At 39.4% G+C, this 22108-nt stretch overlaps 1 protein-coding gene across 1 annotated transcript in view; it reads left to right on the top strand.

Annotated features, from left to right (window-relative positions):
* The window catches only part of Muc19 (mucin 19, oligomeric), a 122983-nt gene extending 101969 nt beyond the window's left edge, over nt 1-21014 (top strand). Inside the window, 14 exon segments of the mRNA NM_001309489.2 lie at nt 6612-6665; nt 8495-8548; nt 8648-8701; nt 9972-10100; nt 11189-11242; nt 11413-11460; nt 12816-12845; nt 14378-14409; nt 14497-14659; nt 14992-15029; nt 17630-17740; nt 19321-19360; nt 19976-20084; nt 20678-21014. Of these exon segments, the coding sequence (NP_001296418.2) occupies nt 6612-6665; nt 8495-8548; nt 8648-8701; nt 9972-10100; nt 11189-11242; nt 11413-11460; nt 12816-12845; nt 14378-14409; nt 14497-14659; nt 14992-15029; nt 17630-17740; nt 19321-19360; nt 19976-20084; nt 20678-20852 (1091 nt within the window). The 3' untranslated portion in view covers nt 20853-21014.
* Nucleotides 21015-22108: the final 1094 nt, after the last annotated feature.

Here is a 22108-nt window from a genome sequence, read left to right on the forward strand (position 1 = left end):
TTATTGTCCATGTATTTAGTGTTCTATGTTTCTTGTACCTTTATAGGTATCTCCTTCTTGAGGTTAGGAAATTTTTCTTAAGGCTAAGTAATTTTTCTTCTCTGATTATGTTGAAAATATTTTCTGGCTCTTTGAGCTGTGATTCTTCTCCTTCCTCTATTCCTATTATTCTTAGGTTTGGTCTTTTCGTACTGTACCCGATATCCTGGATGTTTTGTGTCAGAAGGTTTTCAGATTTACCATTTTCTTTGACCAGTGTATCAGTTTCTTCTATCATATCTTCAATGTCTGACATTCTCTCATTCATCTCTTCTATTCTGTTTCCTCCGTAGCTCCTGTTAGAACGCCTAAAGGTTTCATTTCCAGAATTCCCTTCATTTTTATTTTCTTTATTGAGTCTATTTTCATTTTCAGGTCCTGAACAGTTTTAAAGGCTTCCTTCAACTGTTTCCTTTGTGTTTTCTTGGAGTTCTTTGAGGAATTCATTAATTTCCCCTTTAAGGGCCTCTGTCATCCTCTAGTTGGTGTTAAAGTCTTTTTCTTGTGCTGCGCCCATGCTGCAATATTCAGGTTCGGCTGTAGTAGGATAACTGGGCTTTGATGGAAATGTATTTCCTTTGTTGATTGTGTTCTAATGTCATCATCCAGTCATATGGGTTTGGGTATTCAATTCTGGGTTTCTCCTTTGTTGGGTAGGCATTTTCTTCCTTAATCTCTGTTTCTTCCCTGGATTTTCAGAGAGTATGACAGCTGTATATTGCCTGTTTTCTTGACCTGCTCTGTTGCTGAATTTGCAGTAATTGACTGTGGCTGCTGCCGAAGGCCGTGATACTGGATGAGCGGACGGGTGACACCCACCCAGGTGGGGTGGTGCTCCCTCAAAACCAGATCACCACCCGTGGCTTTGATTGAGTTCAGATCCCACATGGCCTTAGCACAACATTTTCATCAGGAGGGACCACTGTGAATGTGGTTGTCCAATGCATTTTTGACACGTTTTTAGATTTGCCGATTAGGAATGTAAAATATTTATTTAAAGACATCATCTCATTTGTTTATGGGAATGTTTACTATTTTCACATATTACTCATGAAAAACCTTGCCAAAGACATTGTCTAACCAGGTGTCAGTTTGGTTGTAGTAAGTCATGTGGTGGAATTGCTATTTCTACCTCATCCCAATGTCTCTGCTTTTTAGTGAGATACCTTTGCTTTAAAGAATAAGGCACCGTGATCTTTAATGATCCTGTAGAAAAGCTTGTCACCCATTTCTAATGAAAACCGAAGACGTGAGTAACAAAAAGGGGCATAAGATTTTAACATAGGAAACCAGTTCTATTTTTGTGCAACAAGCTTCAGAGAGTTTTAGTTGGCAAAAAATATAACGCTGCTGGATTATTAATTAACCATTTTGTAGCCCCTTTATATCATTCCGACTGAACTTGATATCAAGTTCACAAATGCCTATATAGCAATTTAGTTTTCTCAATGCTACTACAGTCCCTTTTCAAGGTTATTGTGCATTAAATATCCAGAGTAGAGAGGGACCCAGAGGCATAGTACTAGAGAAAGTGTTCGTTTCTGCACCAGAAGATGGCTCAGCCAGTGAAGGCACTTGCCACATAAACATGAAGATTGAGTTTGGTTCCCAGAACCCATGTAAAGCTGAAAGGTTAGAACTGACAAAATTTTCTGTCCTCTGAACTCCACACATGAGCCATGACACATGCCCCACCCCAACACACACACACACACATACACACACACACACACACACACACACATGCATACAAACACACATAAACATATATACACACACCACCAACAACAGCAACAATGGTGTCAGCAACAACATCAGAGGCTGGAGAGATAGCTTGGTGCTTAAGATCATTTGTTGCTCTTGCAGTGTTCTGGACTCATTTCCAGTACTCGCATGGTAGTTTACAACTGACTGTAACTCAAGTTGCAGGGTATCTGATATTTGCTTCTTGCTCCACAGGCAACAAGTTCATACTTGAATGTGCATCCCTATATACATACATACATACATACATACATACATACATACCATATATGCATGCAATAAAATGCACACACACACACACACAAACACACACACACACACAAGATAAAAAAATCTCTCAATGACAGTAGTGTAATTTCTTAGTTTGCAGAGTATTACATAAAATTGAGGCTTTAGTGAATAGACTAAATGGAAAGATTTGAGGGATCAATCTGTAGACTTAAGGACTAGATGGCTCACTCTTTTCTGACAAGGATTTATGCTTCATTTATTCGACTTGGATATTAGAAAAGATGAATATTTGGATGATACTCAAATAAGTTTATATATTCATTATTCAAACTATGGTAAGTCAAACAAACATGAGCTAGATGGCTTATTTCAAATGTAGGACACCATCACTGTAAAGTGACAAAATGCCTTCAAGGGACCAGTGGAGTATATTGATCTTAAATTGTGTTTACCATTTTCAAGACTTAATCTTTCATTACAGTCACGGAAGAACTACAGTTGTGCAGACGTTTACGTGAGAGACAGGCAATGACTTGCTTTTAGCTTAATGATTCATAACTTAGATTTCTTGAAGGAGTGTGTTATAATACACTTTCCAAACATATCTCATCCTGACTCTATCTTTTTTTGTTAGGACAATTTGACAGAATCCCAGATGAACTAATTGAATATAAGTTGCATAAAATACATTTGTATAATGTATATCAATATATTGTTCTTGTCCTGTCCACTTGAAAGTTCAAAAATGTTAGCTGGATCAGAGAGGGTAGCACAAGCTTTTAATCTCAGCAGCTTGGGGGCTGACAGAAGAGGATCCCAAGGTCAAGATCTGATTGTGTAGATTAATGGGCAAAAGTATCAAATATTAAGTAAAGAGAAAGTTGAGGTTAAGACTCACAGAGAATACCAGACATGAACACATACCTAGACTAAAATAACCTGAATCACAACTCTCTCTCTCTCTCTCTCTCTCTCTCTCTCTCTCTCTCTCTCTCTCTCTCTCTCCCTCCCCCCTCTCTCTCTCTGTCTCTCTCTCTCTCTCTCTCTCTCTCTCTCTCTCTCTCTCACACACACACACACACACACACACACGTATGCACATCCATGCACAGGCACATACCCACAAGCACACATATACACATGCACACGACTGGATTAAATCACATGAATCACAAGTTATAAACACACACAAAAGCATACACAGGCACACACACACACAAGCACACCCACACATATGCACACAACTGGAATAAAACACACAACGCACACACGTACACCAGGGGAGGGGGAGCAGAGAGAGAATCATAAAAGAATGTAATTGTCCTCCGATACTCATAATCTGGTATATAAATAAAATTTTAGGGATTAAGTTATATATTTATAAATATTTTATGTATTTTTTATTTTAGTGCCATCAAAACAGCCTGTAGTAACAGGTAAGAAAACATGAGATTATAAATGCATATTTGGAAAAAATGGTGGTGTCTTAACTATAACAGATAATATCTGTATCAGATTGAAGTCTTTGATGTTATGGACTGAGTGATGTTAGATTTTGGTGTCTATGCTTCTGCCGTCCCTCTTCTTGTCCTTTCCCAAATAGTAATAACGGTGCATTAATTCCCTTTCAGAACAGACTTCACACAGAACTGGCTATGTTCATGTGAATATGTAAACGAAAGTAACACAAGATATCTGTTTTACCGTAAAAAGCAAAGTGATTGCTCTCAATGCACCACTACTAGGCTATGCATGATGACTTTCATACAGCCACGTTGTTGAGATGGTGCACCAATAATTTTTAACCTTACCTGAGATACCCCAGACTCCTTACCTCCACTCTTTCTATTTCATTAGGAGCTACAGCTTTCTTGGAAAGTGCTAGAGCTGAATTCATGACAGCTGGAGATGACCAACCCATGATGTGGGCATGAGCATGAGCACTGGCTGAAATTCCTCTGACTTATCTGGGCCATTCCAGTGACCTATCTAGAAGTAGTTTTCCTGCAAAATCCTGTAGTTACTCAGTGACTGTGCATCTTAGGGAAAATAAATCCTCATTTTGACACTTAATATTGTAAGAATCTACCAATAGCCTTTATTGAAATAGAATGGGTGGTCCAATTGTTCTGCAGAATTTTTCCTATATATAAAAATATTCATGAGATCTCTATTCTGAATTAGAGATAACATAAATAAGCCTTAGAAACATTCCTATACAATGGTTTCTATGTTCCCAAAGCAATACAAATAATGAGTATGTTCTTGATATTTAAAATTCTCAGCATACCTGCTAACTCATTGCATTTCACTTCTGGGCAGTAAGTAAATGTTTATGGGAGAAAGCTACCTGCCTCTCTCTTGTAGACTGTTAGGAATACCATCTCAAGTTGAGAATCCGATCCCTTTGATTGCTTTGGAATGGAATAGTCAGTGGACAATGCACCCCATTGCAGGTGGGAGAGAAAGGGGACTAGGTAGGACTCTGTAGAGTTCTGAAGAGTAAGTCTTCCAGAAACCAACGAAAGCCACGGTGATAATTCCTGTCCCATTTGGGTTTCAGGCATCACAGAGCTTATCCCTGCCACAACTCTTGCCCCACACATTTCTAACACAGATGAGACAGCGATGTGATATGAGTATTCTATGTGCCCTTCCACCAGTGGATGCTTCCTTTGACTTATTCAAAGAGGACTACAGGATGTTTTTTGTTGCCCTTAAATATTTACCAATAATCTATTTCATCGTTTGTTTTCTCAGTGGCCACAACTTCCCTCCAAGTCAATGAAACAGTAAAATATGAAGTAGCCACAGAACAGGGGCTTATACTTTCCCTCCTAGTAACTCATTGAAATCTTCTGAAAATACACTATTTATTAAGCTTTAGTGATAAGAAAATGATGGAGAAAAAAAGTTGTATTGCGTCCTTTATCTTCCCAAGCTCACAAAGGCATCTGCTCCATCAGTGATTCCTAACTTGTGGTTTGTGATCCCTTTGATAAATGTCTCTCTCCAAAAATATTTGCACTCTAATTCATAACAGCAGAAAATTACAGTCATGAAATAGTGCTGAAATCATTTTATGGTTATGGATTACCAAAACATGAGAAACGGCACTAAAGGGTGCATCATCAGGAAGGTTGAGAGCCATTGTGCTAGATGATAATCAGTCTAAACTAATGACCACACACATTCGAAGCAAATGGCTGAGAACTGTCTCAGTTGACTTCACAGAGAATCATTGCATAGCACAGCTTCTAGCATGACAAGTCTCAGGAGTGACTTTGTGGAGCTGCAGTTCTTATCAACTGCTAGGCACATACATAATTGAAGTCTGAGCAAAGTTGCGTTCCACTGCAATCTCTTTGGAAACTAAAGAATCAGTGGAATCTAATACACGGAATTATGGAAATACACCTCAGATGTAGGCATTGCATTTTCATAACAGTACAGTGCACACTTTTTTAGACCACTGTCTTTACTCCTTTGTTTTCTCTCTCAGAGGCTACGACTTCCCTGGGAGGCAATGCCACTACTCAGGGAGTTCTAATAGGTGAGCTGTTATTCTGTGATTTGTCTTAAAAAAAAAATCAGGTCCCTCTTCAGATAGCAAACATGAGTGAGAAGGTTAGCTGAGGAAAGGGAGGCATTTTCCCTTTGGATCCTGCCTGCAGGCTTGCCTAAGAATTCCCTGAAAACCATGGATTTGTAGGGACTAAATTTTATACGGTTGAGAGTGCCACCCTATTGGCTGGTGTCTATATATCAGGACCAAAAATATTACATAAAATTTGCTTTTTTCTCTCAAAAAAGTACATACTAACAGTGAACTCTCCAGGTTTCTTGTGGCTTTCATTCCCTTCTGGTTACCAGCTGCCACAGTGAGTGCCATGTCGGGAGAGACATCCTTGAGTATTCTGCTCATGAGTGCAGCCCAAGGATGAAGACAGAACTACACAAAGAAGATGCCCAAATGATTTTAATGGGATGAAAAAAATGCATCACTTTGCAGCCTTTTCCTTATTTAACCATACCACAGTGGTTTCACCTGGAGAGGCTGCAGCTCTCAGAGTTTGAAGTTGGACAAGATGATTACATATTATTTGAGAATTTCAGAGTCAAGGAATTTCCACAGCCGAAATCAAAGCATTCTAATGGACTGTACACAAATAATTGAAATTCAGAAAGACATTCCATTTCTTCTTTGCACATCTGTCATAACAAGCACCCATGCCTTATCAGGTGAGGGAGAATTCAGCTTTCACCCTTGGTGCGCTCTATGAAGAGGGAACGCCAGTGATTCATGGGAAGGAGCAAAATGTGAGATCGTTCATTCCTTCAGAGGCAGTGGTTTGACAAAAGACCCTCTGATGGGTCAGATCCACCTAGCTTCTTTAATACTGTTAATGCTCTCTCTATTGGTCCTCTCGGGAAGCAACAGTTATACGTATGACTTCCCATACAAATAGATATCTAAGCTCATAATATAGTTAGGTTGTCTACTCTGATAACACATCAACACAATTCTTCCCTGGCCAAATTCTTGACCCTCACCATTCTTCATTTTTCTTCTCTAGAGGCTACAACTTCAACAAATAATAGTGGCTCCGATGGGAACACAATCACAGCAGGTGAGGCCTGGAAGCTCCCACAGCTAGGTGTGGGCTTTACAATTTGTCTAACATGCTTGCTAGGTAATAGATATGCCTTCCCGCACAGTAGATTGTAGTACTTCAGCTATTTTCCTTTTTAGCTGAACCTATTCTGCAAAATTCCTCTTAGCAGCAACTGGTCTCACAGCCATCCAAAAGATGGGCTCTTTGTACAATTAACATGAGAATTGTCTCAGACATCACACACACTGCTAAACTGTTAGAGAAAGAAGAAACAATTTGAAGTCTGGAAGGCATCCTATCCTATCCAAAAGTTTTGGGATTTATTTGTTTATTTTGTTTGTATTTTTGAGACAAAATCTCACTGTGCCTAGAACTAATTATGTAAACCAGTCTGTACTAGAACTCCTGGCAAATTGCCTGTCTTGATCTCTGCCTTCAGAGCGCTGGTGTTACAGGCATGTGCCATCAAACCTGGCTTATATGATTTTTTCCTAAACAATATATTAAGATTTGGCTCATGTTCGTGGCACAGTCAGAAATATTTTTTCTGTTTCTTATCCCATGATAGGTATCACGGCAGCATCAAGAGTCCAGGCACTTAGAATAGTGTCAGTTGCACTTGGGAGAAAGCCACCTTGTTCTCTATCCATCATGGATGGAATTTCAGGATGGTGGACTTCAGAAGGGAGCATTGCCATCTTGACCACTTCATTGATGTGGGTCATTGGGCAGATACAGGACTCTATGAGGAAGCTGTGAGGAGGACCTTGGGAAGATCCACCTTCAGGTTCTTCTCTAGGCAGGTCTGTGGGACAGAAACATCAATCAGTGTGATGATTTGAGGTCCTTTGTTTGTTGGCCAGCACTGGAGTTGGACCTGGAAGTCACACAGGTGAGCTAATAAGCTGCCAGGACATCTTCAGTGGCCCCCTCTATGGGGGTGATTCCTGTTCCATTGTCCCCAAGCACAGGGGAACTGCTGTAGTTTTTCCAGCCACCTATCTTGACTTCACCCCCCTTAGAAGCCACCACCACGCTAGGAGAAAGCGGGACCCCAAAGTGGAAGCAATCACAGGCATCAGGTGCACTATCTAGAAACTTCTTAAAACCTTTCAAAATTTCTAGTTTCTGATATTTGTCAAGCTATTAGGATGTAGGACAAAAGTATATCAGATGTCCAATATTTGGTGTCAATAAGAGCCATTGAAACTCATTAGCATTCCTTAGGTTTGTGCCTCAATGACCAATCAATAGAACACCATGGGAAACACTTCCTGAAAGTTATATGGGTGATCTGGCCAAAATCTTTCCTATGTCTAAACTCCACCAAAATGGCTGTACTAGGAGATGTCTTCTGTAAATTTACCAAAGGAGCAATATGTTCTATGGAAACATCTAGATTGTTCTAAAACTGCAGAGACACAGATATAAGTTTATTACTGGATAAAGAAAATGAAGGTTTTTATTTCTTTAGAGATGATACCCATGTCGGAGCCTGCCATCAGGGTGAGGATTCTGTTAGGTTTGCCTGGTAAACCTATTACAACATAGGCTCCTCAGGAAATGCCTTCTATTAATGTGGTATGATGCTTGTGAGTAAGCAGGGACAATGCATATTTATTGAAAAAAATCAAATAATTGGGATATGGAAAAATTATTTAATCCAGGAACAGAAAGACCAATGAAAGAATTGTTCAAAGAATCGCCAACTTGACCAAACAGATTCTGAATGGCACCTCTCAGAGCCGCCCAGAGCACAATCCTGAATGAAAGCTCTTGCTGTACACCTTGGTTATGTCAGTGCAGAACACAGTTTATGTTGACCTCACGTTTTCTCATCCCAGGGTCCACCAGTGCACCTGTGAGTGTGACTAAGGAATCTGGAAGTTCCAGCCAAGGTAAGCAAACCGTTCTGAGAGGAGGGTACACGGCTCTACCTAGGTGACAGTGTCACACATTGCCTTTCCAATGTCCCATCTTTCATCTCTTTCTTTCAGAAGCCACAAGTTCCACAGGAGTCAGTGGAACCAATGCCACAGGAGGCAACACAGGTGGGAGTGAATGCCAGGTGTATGCTTTCTGCATGATGAAAAATGACAATTATATTTTGTTTCTTCATAATAAGGAAAGTGATCTTTTAGTAGTTCTGAGGAAGATCAATGTCTCCATTTGTGACTTGGCTTGGAGCCAATTTAGGCAGATTTTTAGGGGTCCTCACATAGGTGTTTCTCTGTAAACTAGAGTGGAAGGCACAGTAAGTTTTCTTCCATTTGTCATTTCAGAAATAACTACATCAGCTGGAGAAAATACAAGCTCAGAGAGTTCTGTTTCAGGTAAACAGAAGGCCAAGATGAATAAAAAATTTACCACAATATTAATAGATTCCTTGAGCAGAAATCAGATGATGTACCATGGTTGGCTATTCTCTTTGGACAGTGGTTCTCAACTTGTAAGCCTTGACCTCTTTGGGGGTTCAATGACTCTTTCACAGGGATCACATATCAGATAACCCACATGTTAGATATTTACATTATGATTGGCAACAGTAGCAGAGTTACAGTTATAAAGTAGCAACGAAATAATTTGATGGTTGGGGGTCACCACAGAATGCAGAACCGTCATAGAGTGTCATGGCATTAAAAGTTGGAGAACCACTATTTTAGGATGATAATGGAGCTTTACTTTGATCATTACCCCTTCCCACTTTGTGTCATACACCAGGGGGCTCTTGCATGATGATATTCTGCATCTGGTGGTTCCAACGGAGGGAAACCAATGACTTGACAAGAGGAGTTTAGTAATGGGATACCACAAATGTACAGCAAACTTCTACCAGTCATGGTTCTGAACTTCTTGGCTTTTCTTTGTCCACTGGGAGGCAATGACTTATTTGTAAAGTGGCCAAACTTCTGATGCTGAAATTCAGCTAGATGACTTTACCCTTTGCTTTACATTGTCTGATATGTATTTGGGGGAATTTTTGCCTAGCTCTATCTTGGAGTACAAATTGCCTGCATGATCACACACTACTCTGTGTGAGCTGCCCTTTATGTATTTAGAGTAAATGGTGTAACAGGGATCATGAATAACGCATCAGTAGAAGCAAGAAAAATGACTCAAGAAACCCACATACTTATTCTAAACACAATCCTAATTTTAGGTTTGAGGGAATCGTAGATTAGACTCATCTTCCTGTGATTTCAGTCACCACAGGAGTGACTCCTGGTACAACTATAACCCCTGGGAGTTCCCGCACTCATGAGTCATGAATACAATTGGGGAAATTTGTCTTCAAACTTCAGAGGCGTCTACCTTTCCTAGGGAAAGTGTGTAAAGTCACAGGGCTGCACACGTTCCAAATGTTCATGTTCCAAGCTCTGTCCCATCTCAGTTCAGAGGCTACAACTTTTACAGATGTTGGAGAATACCCTGGAGTTAGAACAGCAACTAGTGAGTGACTCCTGTTTCAGCCTTTAGGGTGGTTAGTGGCTCACCAGGGTTTGTAGTAGACTGCAGTTGGGAGCAGCTACTCTCTGTAGTTGATGGCAGATGAGAGAAAAATGCACAGAAATAGGCTTTTCTGCTTCTTTTGACAAACTACACATGGTCTTTTCTGCTGTGGTGCTTTGACTTTATTCGACAAAATCTCAAGTGAACCAAGCTTGATCCTTTTCCTTCAGATTGTTACCTTCTCTCTTAGACACAATTTTAGGGAGCTAAGAAAGACATGCTGCTCTTTCTGTAGTGTTTTATCCGTCTTGCTGTCCAGCTGTTACTTCAGGTTCAGCTGCAGTTTCCAGAGACCTAGAGAATCCAGGTCCGGTGAACAGAGATGTTTAATTTAGCCACTGTCATGTTGTTGTGGGTTTTTTCTCATGAATAAGTTCTCAAGAAATTAAAATGACTGATGTTAATCTCTCAGGAGTCCCCACAGAAGCATCATTCAACCAAAGCACGGGAGGAAATACAGGTGAGCCTAGGACATGAAGGCATAGCAAAAGAATGAGGATTTATAAGAAAACAGGGTTTTTCCTTTTGGATAAGTAGGGTCCCTTATCAAAGATAAGCAATGGGAATTTGTCCAAATCCATTCTATTTTTTGGATAGGGTAAATGTTGCTATGGTTTCTCAGTCTGGAACTGGAGCACCAACAAATGAACCTTGGCTGTATTGCCCTTCAGAGCTCTCTGTGGCTTTATTCTTAAGTAGCTAAATTGAGATTTTCTGGGAAGGAAACAGGCCAGAATTGGGGCCTGGGAGAATGGGAAACTTCCTTTTATCATACAGTTTAGAAGTCCCTTGAGCACAAAGACTTTCACCTGACACTTCTTAAGACATAGCATGTAGCCAAGAGCTCTATGTTTTTAAATAGGGTCTCACTGGGTACCATATACTGGTTTCAGACTTTCAGTCCTATCTTAGTCCTTCAAGCTCTGGGATTCCTGGTTGTGCCACCATGCCTGACAGTCTGAGATCCCAAAAAGAAAGTTATGGAGGGTGCTGATACTGGAATCAGTTATATTTCATTTTCTTTGCAGAGTCCACCTCGGTACCACCTGGAGTCACAACCAGCCCCAGCACATCCCAGCAAGGTAACACGGAGAGACGCAGTGGAGTCCAATGAACCCTGTGAAATTGATCTCTTCCACATGGGGTCCTCCTTGCCCATGAATCTGCCATAACTGAATTGAGCTCACAGAGACGTGATGTGAATTCTTATTAGTGTGAGTAAAACATTGTATTGTCACCCTCTTTGCCCTAGCAACTGCTGCAAATCCAACAGAAAGTCAAGACACCGAGAATAAAACAGGTTAGTATGTGAAGACCTCCACTTACTTCACGGTCTACTGGCACTTCCTGTACTTAAGATGTGATGGGTTCTACGGCATACACAGAAAGCAAAAGCATCAGGAAGAGACAGTGATCGCCATGCTGCAACATTCTCAGTGGGGCATAGGGCATTATAGGCACAGATATGATTCTTATTGTTCATTTGCCGGTCATTCAAAAATATACAGGAATATTGTGATTCTGTGGTTGATAGTCATGAGGAAAGGTTCCAGAGTGGGAAGGGTTGAGTTTGAGACTGGCTAGGTGGACAGCAAATTTTGACCAAACATGAAATCCTACCAAACATAAAAGAGAGAGTTCAGGAATCAGCTACATGTTGGCATTGCAAGTATGAGGGTCAAGGATGAAGATTAGGAAATACAGAAGAGTTTATGAAAGATTTGAGTTCCATTATTTAAAGGCGACTTCACCCTTACACCAAATGAGACCCCCCTCTCAGTTTTATCAGGAGAATGACATGGCTTAGAGAAAGTGGCTCTGGTATCAGTATGGAGATTAAAAGATTATTCTGATTTTATATATAATGATATTATATATATATATATTCTGTAAATAATAAGATATAAGAATAAAATATATAGATATAGATATACATCTTAGATTGCCTTAACAAAGACAAGAGCCATTTGACCCTCTAAATTTTCACATATTTTACAATTTTATTACCAATTTTTGGTAATGGTTTTTGGGGTTGCCTTAAGTAAACATGTAGAAATTTTAAGTTTATTTTAAGTCCATCCTTCCTAGGCCAGTTTATTTTTTCTTTTGGCAAGGCAGGATAACAGCACAAATTTGACCCTGAGTCGTTCTGAATTAGAATTTGAAATTAAAATTTTGAAACTGTGTCCAACCCATATCCATGAAGTAGAGAACTCAATTGGCTCCATGCACATCATCTGCTTAAAGTATCTGGGAGGGATGAGACAAAATGAATGCATTTCAAGAAGTAGAAGAGAGGATAAATGTTCTTAAGATCAAAACTATGTTACTAAAATTATATCCCCATGTCATGAAACCATCTCTTTTCTTTATTCATGGGCCTAACTCATCGGAAGTCTTTCCCAAGAAAAATTTCAATGGAACTTTATTTTTATTTTCTATGTTAAATGTTGAGTTCTACATGAAACACCTTACAACAGTAGGATGTCAAATGCCATAAACGGTACCAAGTGGGAAGACAGGTGATCTATGTGAGCCTTGCTGTGTAGACAATTGTTTCAGGTTTATAAGTATCAATCGGGTAAACACATTTACCCCAACACCATGACACCATTCCAAACACTTCAGAGGCTAACAGGTTTTCTGTTTTCACAGTGTGTCCAAGCACGCTCCCACCAGCCCCAGGTGAGTGCACCCGGCTCCAGAGTAATTCTGTATTGACTATTCTTCTTGTACATTAGGTATCTGAAGTCACTCTGGCACATGACAGGCCACAGAATGTTTCAGAATAAACTAAGTGCGGGAAACTTGCTTTGACTTGTCAAACAATGCATAATAGTTATTTTTCTTGTCCACGAACATGCAGCCAAACAATGCACATCAGTTCTCCTGCTAGCTCTTTCCTAAAATTACCTGTCTTGATTAAAGGTAGTCAATGGTACTACTCTCGTAACGGTGATCAGTTAACAAATTACAATACAACTTTTGGGATATTGTTCCAGGTGAAAATTGCAGGCATGCCTGAGTTTAATAACTTCTGAAAACTTTATTGAATTTCCACTACTTTTAAGATAATATGATGTATTTTGCAGTGACTAATCAATAAAGAAATAGTTTTCACTTTATTTAGTGGGAAAAGAAAATTTTTAAAAATACAGTTTTCAGATATGACAGACAATAATGTTCACAATAAGAAGTAAATACACATTCTATGGAGAATGTAAGTTGTAGAATGAAGTTTTATGGCAATAAGTAGACTATTAGAGGGCTGAGCTGAGTGAGAAGTAGCTTTATTATGGGAGACTTGAGACTCAGGAAAAAAAAAGGTATGTATTTTAAAGGATGACTCGCATTTAAAATAGGAACAATTAAATAATTAGGCATTAGGAGAATTGCTGTAGCTGTAATGTAAAGAACTGATGGGACCAGAAAGGAATCTCTGTTGCTATACAGAGGATGATGAGGTGGATTAGCCAAGAATAATGAAAGGAAGTGAGGGTGAGAGAGAGGGATGTGTAGGTACTTTGGATGACAGACCATAGTTAATGAGCAGAGCTCCTAAGAGCAGTTTAATCTAGAAGAGGAGTCTGTGTCCGAGGCAAGAAGACAGTCTGTTTGATCCGTTTGTAATGGAGGTTCTTGCAGATCTGTAGTTGTAGTGCTAGAGCAGTGTCCTTGCTCATGAGTGTCTGTCAATGGTCTCAGATGCCTTAGAAGTCTGAGAGCCTTCCTCAGTGTTGCAAGTCAACAACTTTTTGATGCAAAAAAGTTCCATCCAAAGACTAGAGACAAAACAAGAGGAGTAAGCAGAGCTTTTCTTATGGATAGAGTTTTCTGAACATTAAATTTAAAGAAAAATTAACATTTTTTTGCATGTGAAATTTAATGTCACCTATGCCACAGATTCAAATGTGAATCTTTGGATTTGCCAATGATAATATCTTAGTACTTATCGGATTATAGAGACAGGAAGCAGTTTATATAATATCCTAGTTAGTGAACACAAACACACACACACACACACACACACACACACACACACACACACATAAACAAAGCATTTTGCTGGAAGCAGGAAGGTGTGATTTATCCAACCTTGAACACAATACCTCTATAAATATGCCTTTGAAGTCCAGATGCCAGTCACAATTGTCTATAAATAGCAAGTGGTCGTAATTTGCGAACATTAACTGGTATTTATCACTTTATGTTAACAGCGTGCTATGGTCCACTGGGAGAAGAGAAATCCGTAAGCATACAATTCTGTTCTGTCTTAATCTAAATTTCCTTTCTGCATCTTTGTGGAGGAAATTCTAAACATGGTTTCTATCTGCAGCCTGGAGACGAATGGATATCAAATTGTCATCAGTGTACCTGTACAGAAGCACAGGCCGTAGATTGCAAGCCTAAAGAGTGTCCTTCTCCGCCCACATGCAAAGCTGGAGAGAAATTAGTCAAGTTCAAATCCAATGACTCCTGCTGTGAGATTGGCTACTGCGGTATGTGTCTGTAACACAACCAAATCCGTACATTGCTTGACCATTTAGACAGTCAAGGGCTATTTTGAGCTAATATTGTCACGCATGACATTAAAGACAACAGAGTTGGTACTTTTTTTTAATTTTTTTTTATTTCCCCACCCCGGAAATGGTACTTCTTAAAACTTATAATTGTAATAAAGAAAAACCCGAATCAAGAGATACTAACAGCAGCAATAGGATCAAAGGCAACGGTGCTATTTTAAGAAAAGCATAATTGGTTCATAAGTATGATAACATCTACAATTACTTCTTCATAAATAATAAAGGAGCACATTATATTTGTTTTTCAGAACCAAGAACATGTTTATTTAACAATACTGATTATTCGGTAAGGCTTTTTCCTCTCTCTTTTATTTATGTAGTCATAAGAATAGATGCAGGGCTAAGCCACACCAGGGGGTTTTCAGTGTCTAATGTTTAAAACAAATGTTTTTAAACAACATTTTGCTAAAGTCGAAGGATAAGTTTCTCTTTGTCCACACGATTGACACAAAATGCTTCACATAAAAAGCAACTCGACGTGCTCCTTCCGAAGGAGGTGGGGCTCTAGATCATTAAACCAGCCGGCAGTCCATCTCTGAACGGAATTTCCCCAGGGTCCTGCCAGATGGAGAAGACATACTGCACAGCATTCGAATCGATGAACAGAGTTCAAATGTAATTACAACTCGAAAGATCAGATGGCCAAACGGCCGGAAATCAAACAAGAAATCTCAAGGGCTCCGCCCACTAAGAGGCTTAGCCTCTATTGGGCTGGGTCTGCACCGCGGAGCTCACATTTAGGGCAGATACGAACACTCTTGGCTGGTGTTGCTGAATACATTAAACTCAAACTAAAATAGACAAAGGATGCTAGGGCGTGCATGAGGCAGTTTTAACTGCACAGATCAAAGTTTCAGACTGAACTTTGCGGCATTCTGAGTCCAAACTTGGTGTGACTCTGGAAACCACAAAACACAAAGGGTAAAGTCAAAACGGGAAATCCCAATAATTTACATGAGGTAGAGTTGAAATAGTAAAATTTCAGTTCATTGGGGACTTTATCTTATGGCTTAAGGCCCTCAATCAGAGGTTTTCAACCTATGAGTGGCAAACCCTCAGGGGATAAAACAACCCTTTCACAGGGGTTACATGTCAGATATTCTGCATATCAGATATTTATATTGTGATTCATGGCAGTAGCAAAATTACACTTATAAAGTAGCAATGAAAACAGCTTTATCGTTGGGAGCTACCAAAACATTAAGAACTGTATTAAAAGGTTGCAGCAGCATTAGGAAGGTTGAGAGACACTGGTCTAAATTAAACACTATTTCTCAGACTATACTTTGAATGTTGGGCAGAAATTAATTACAGAATAGTCCAAAGGGCTTTGACAAACATAGAAGTAAGCCATCTTGAGATTATTGGCCCTAGCTCTACTTTAAAGATTTATTTATTTTTATTTATGCGTGTGAGTATTTTGTCTGTGTCTATGCGGGAATACCACGTGAGCTCCTGATACCTTCAAAGAGGGCAGAAGAGGGAACTGGATTTCCGGGAACTGAGGTATATGTAGATGGTGAGCCTCCACATGGGTGCTGGGAACCCACTCTGGACCTCTGGAAGTGCTGCGAGTACTCTTAACCACGGGGCCATCTCTGCAGCCCCTGTTAGTCCTCGCTGAAATTTCTGTGTATTATTAGAACATGAGTACGTACCATAGCACATGTGTGATGGCCATGGGTATCTTTTAGACATCGATTCTCTCTTCCTTCCATGGATTGCTAGGATCCAACTCAAGTTATCCATCCATTTTTACCCCAAGCGCTTTTTACACACTAAGACATAATCTTGTGGGCCCGTGAGTCTTAACTCAGTAAACCACTTTCCTTGAAGGATAGAGCACAATAATTGGTGAACTTCTTGTTTACCACAAAACATCCTTTCTTGAAGAATTTTCTTAGACATGTACCAGTCACTTTTGTGAGCTGTATTTTTTTATTTTTTTTATACACAGTGTAAGTTTTTATTATTCAAACATTCATTTGTTTAAAGAATAGAGTCTCGAATTGATGGTGTCTACAGGAGCATGGTCCAGCTGGAAGTGGGTACCAGGGGTGGGAAGAGATGGTTTTCTCTTATGATTTTTTTCCTTTTTTTTGTTTTTTTTTCTTAATTATTTTTTATTAGATATATTTCTTTACACACATTTCTTTTTTTTTATTAACTTGAGTATTTCTTATATACATTTCGAGTGTTATTCCCTTTCCCGGTTTCCGGGCAAAAATCCCCCTCCCCCCTCCCCTTCCTTATGGGTGTTCCCCTCCCCATCCTCCCCCCATTGCCGCCCTCCCCCAACAGTCTAGTTCACTGGGTGTTCAGTCTTAGCAGGACCCAGGGCTTCCCCTTCCACTGGTGCTCTTACTAGGATATTCATTGCTACCTATGAGGTCAGAGTCCAGGATCAGTCCATGTATAGTCTTTAGGTAGTGGCTTAGTCCCTGGAAGCTCTGGTTGCTTGGCATTGTTGTACATATGGGGTCTCGAGCCCCTTCAAGCTCTTCCAGTTCTTTCTCTGATTCCTTCAACGGGGGTCCTATTCTCAGTTCAGTGGTTTGCTGCTGGCATTCGCCTATGTATTTGCTGTATTCTGGCTGTGTTGTGAGCTGTATTTTGAAGATTGAGAATCTTGATGCATTCTATGTTCCCAATGGAGAATTTTGATTTACTCACTGAAGTCGAAGATACGCCAAGTACCTTCCCTTAACCGTGTACTTGACCACTGGAAAGTGGAGCTTCACAGATACTAAAATCAGAAATTTCATTCATTCATTCATTCATTCATTCATTCATTCATTCATTTTTTTAAACAGTTTTTAACTGGTAAGCAAAATTAACTCTCAAGGCAAATAACTTCTTTTCTCTCTTTCCCCACTTAACTTGCAGGTTGGTTCATCCTTTGATGACCCTAACAACCCATGTCTCTCCTACACCTGCAGCACCACAGGCTTGGTGGCCGTGGTTCAGGATTGCCCAAAGCAAACATGGTGTGCAGAAGTAAGCATGGTCTTAACGTGTGAGGTCACCTCCCAAGCTCAATTCAGATCCTCCTCTCTCTCCTGCTTCCGGGGGAAAGTTGGTCTTTAGCCGAGACACATAAATTTGTAGTTAGTTTGATGAATATTTATACAAATCCATGTATCAAGAGACATGTGATTCTAGAAACGACAGCTTTTATTGAGTATATTCTTCAAACCAAGAAAGGCTTTTATTTTTCCAGCTCCATAAACTTAGTTTAATGCTATTCTAAAAGTAGGCTAGTACAAAAAATGAGCTATTTTTGCATTTAATTTTGCGTATGTGTTTACCTGCATATGTGTATATGCGCCATGTGCACACTGTATACTCTTGGAGGTCAGGAGAAGGTGTTGAAGTCCCTGAAAATGGAACGTGAATTATGGAGCCACCATGTAGATTCTAGGGAATGAATCTTGGTCTTCTTAGGTTTTAACTAAAATTTTAGACTTTTTAAAAACAACAGCAAGTGATGATGATGATGATGATGATGATGATGATGATGATGCACTCTGACGCATTGAGCCAAATCCCCCTTACTATTTTATGAACAAAAAACAAAGGCCATCTTTTTAAATAAAAGCTCATGGGAGATTAATTACTTCCTATAAAAATTCAGATTCTCTAAAACGGCATGTCCCTGTACTATTTATAGTCCACACTAGTACACTCTAGCATAGTGCCACAACCATCATTTCTCTGCCTCTGTATTTTAGTTTCTATTACTGTGGTGAATATCGTGATCAGAAGCAATTTGGAGAGGAATGGCCTTATTCACCTTGCATTCTCAGGACACACTCCATCACTAGGGAAGTCAGGACAGGAGGAACTTAAGGCAGGAATCTGGAGGCAGGAGGTGATACAGAGGCCATGGAAGGATGCTGCTTAATAGCCTTCTCCCCATTGCTTCACTAGACTGCTTTCTTATACATCCCAGGCCCACCAGCCCAGGGATGGTACTGCCTACAGTGAGTTGGGTCCTCCTATTTTAATCACTAATCAAGAAAAATTCCCATGAGCTTTCCTACTGGCCAATCTAGTTGGGACATTTTCTTAAAAATGAGGTTTATTTTCCTCATATAGTTATAGCTTGTGCCAACACATTCAGTACTGTTTTTAAATTAATGTTTGGTATTAAGTTACAACTTTTCTTTCTGAACATAGTTAAAATTCTAATACCCTACCCCAATAGTTTATTTGGTTCTCACCTTAAGAATTAGGAAGGTTTGAATTTGAGACAAAGTTTCAATGCAGATCTTGAGTAAGAGAGGCTGTATTGTGTTACAGAATTCTTCCTTTGAAGAAACTGAAGAATGATTTGTTTTCTCTCATATTTGCATATTTTTCTACCTTTTCTTCCTGTCATTGCAGAGTCTCAGTCTAAAACACTCAGTCTGTTGTTTATGACCAAGCTCAACTCCTTCTGTACTTGCCAAGCCCTAGAGCTGACATCACCAGGCTTGTCTCATTCCATTTTCCCTTCCTTTGTATTGCTACTTTAGTATATTAAGAAATGTCATATGTCATTCAATATTAAATATTTCAATCTTTTGTTCCTGCAGGAAGACAGAATCTATGAGTCAAATAAGTGTTGCTATAAATGTAAGTTAACTTCTGTATACGGAAAATGTGGTTATGAATGTTTCTTTAAGACAGAATGTGGATGGTTAATAGAAGGTTTACCAGTTGTAAAGTACTTAAATGTAGGTCATACTGAAAGCTGTCAACCGATAGGCTTGCAAAGGGCATTACAGTTACTTATTGTTAGTAGATTGTAAAAATAATGACCAGCTATGTTTACAAGGGAACTTTTTTATTCCTGTGTAAAAACAACAGACTCCTTTTCTCTCCTAACACCAGCAATTTGTGTGGTTAATCTGTGTATTAGAACAAAAGGTTATGTGATCCACAATAAGAAAATGCTTGTCAGCAGTGTCCCGTCCTCCTCTCTCTGCTTTGACTGCCCTGTACCCTCTCTCTTTATTCTACTCATCACTTCTTTTTCTCATCCCCTGTCATGTAATCATAGCAACAATCAACAATATCTATCCTAGTACTAACCGGGTGCCCTTCACAGTGAGGGCTGAGAAAGACAGCTCTTCCCGTTGCATGGGGAAGAAGCCGATACACCTTTTCCCTTTGGTTAAGATAAAGGACGCCTAATGATTGTCAAAATGTTAAATCTCACTTCTTCGTCTGGTTTGTTCTCTGCTTTAGGTAAGAGAAACTGCAGGACTACTCCTGTGAATGTGACCATTAAGTACAACGATTGTAGGAAGAGGATTGAGATGGCAAGATGTGTAGGAGACTGCAAAAGAACTGTCAAGTGAGTTTCCCTTTGGATGTGTACCATGCATTAACTCAGTTTGACATTTACAAGCTGCCTGATTAGGATACCATGAAAAAAATGTTTAAACCCCTAAGTTCCAAGGACTAAAAGTAATCACTTTAGCAATGTTATTGTGAAGTTATTCTGAGGTCATTTTCTAAAGATGCTTATCCTGCTGTGACAATAAAGGGCACCTAATCAAAGAAATGCATTACTCAAATCACTTTAAAGTTGAATTTTAGAGTGGCATTATATGGTTATTTTAATATAAAATTTTACATATACATTAATTTGGTGAGACTAATTATAACTTGATATTGACTTAAAATCCTTTATTTACATTTTTGCACCCTAATGTTCCTACTGTGCAGCTACAACTCTTTCTCCTAATCTCATTTTCATCTCAAGTGCAGTTGTCACTGATCTACATCAGAATTTTTATAGTTGGAAAGGGTACAAGATCCAGAAAAAGAGCACATTAAAAGCAATTAAGCCCTTTAGGAAAGTCCATAGAATGCAAGTATTGATGTCAAGATATATAATGTTTGCAAATATTCTGAAACATTTTTTACTGAATTTCTTCCTTTTAGGTACAATTATGAGACCTTTCAATTGGAGAATTCCTGCTCTTGCTGCCGTGAGGAAGAATATGAGTTCAGGGAGATTGCACTTGACTGTTCTAATGGCAGCACCATCCCTTACAGATACAGGCACACCACAACCTGCTCATGTCTGGACCAATGTGAACATTCCACAGCCAGTTAATTCCTGCATTGCTTTTCCGGTTACTCTTATTTTAGAAGGCTAGAAAAATAGTCATTATGGATACGTATGAGTATGTCTTATTCCAAAGGTGATGCTCACAATGAGGCTTTGTTGTTATTCTGTCATTGATACTGGCTGGAAAATAAATGCAATGGTACAAGGACTTGCGGAAGGTGTGGATTTGTTTACACCGTGTGAATTCTGCAAATAGCAGAGAATGCCACTCAATCACGACTCTCAGTGTCTTCTAGCCAGCGCTCTGCTCCATTCCCTCCCTCCCCTCACTACCTCATGACAATATACTCTCCCTTCCTTTCCATGTCCTTGTCCCAGCTACACCACCACTCTCCCTGTGCCACATCACATTCTCCCGGGACATCATGACTTCCTAATAGGTCTCAAGTGTTTCATATCATTTCTACTCTTGCTTCCCCATGCATTTTTCTAGCTGTTCCCACACCAGTTTAAATCTATATCCAGGCCCTTGTGAACAGCTTCATTTTGTGGACTCCAACTTTTATAACTGAATCTTATTCTTCCTTTCATTCTATTCAGGTATGAATATATTGTATCAACATAGACATGCACACCAAGGAATGTCTATCTTATTCCAAGCACCTTGACACCACTGTCTTTTATAGGTTATGGGTCATTGTCTATAAATTGCTAATGTTAAACTGTAGGAAGCCTGAAATAAACTCAGCAGATATGAAAGTTCATTTCTCCCTCATGCACAGAGGTGAATGGGTTGAATATGTCTAGCATCCTCCTCTTCCTCTTCCTCCTTTCTTTCTTGTTCTATCATTTTCAACTTGCCTCTTTATTCTTCTACCTTGAGGGCCACAAGGATCCCCTCTATTCCTTGGTATCTCAATTTTAATCCAATAAACAAGAGAGAGGAATAGGAGGAGGGAAGTGATTGCTATTTTTTTTCCTTTGAGGGTAAGATGCAGACATTGTAAACATTCTTTCATGAACACCTGAGTCAGCAAAATACAGAGTCAATGCTTCCTGTGGAATCATATATAATGATTCTAATTGAAGGTCTAATGTTTAGTACTTTTGTAAAACTATGCAATTAGGAACTTTACCCCAACGTCCAGTTCAGTAGATGAGAAATCAGTCAAATTAATAAGTGCAAGCAAGTTGTTGGAACTAGCTAGGACAATTGCAACTTAAATCATTGTTAAAGTCCGATTAGTATTAGAGTGCTACGATGTATTCCTATACACTCTTCCCCAAATAACATATTTATC

Source organism: Rattus norvegicus, chromosome 7, assembly GCF_021556685.1.
Source record: "Rattus norvegicus strain SHRSP/BbbUtx chromosome 7, alternate assembly SHRSP_T2T, whole genome shotgun sequence".
NCBI classification, from domain to species: Eukaryota; Metazoa; Chordata; class Mammalia; order Rodentia; family Muridae; genus Rattus; species Rattus norvegicus.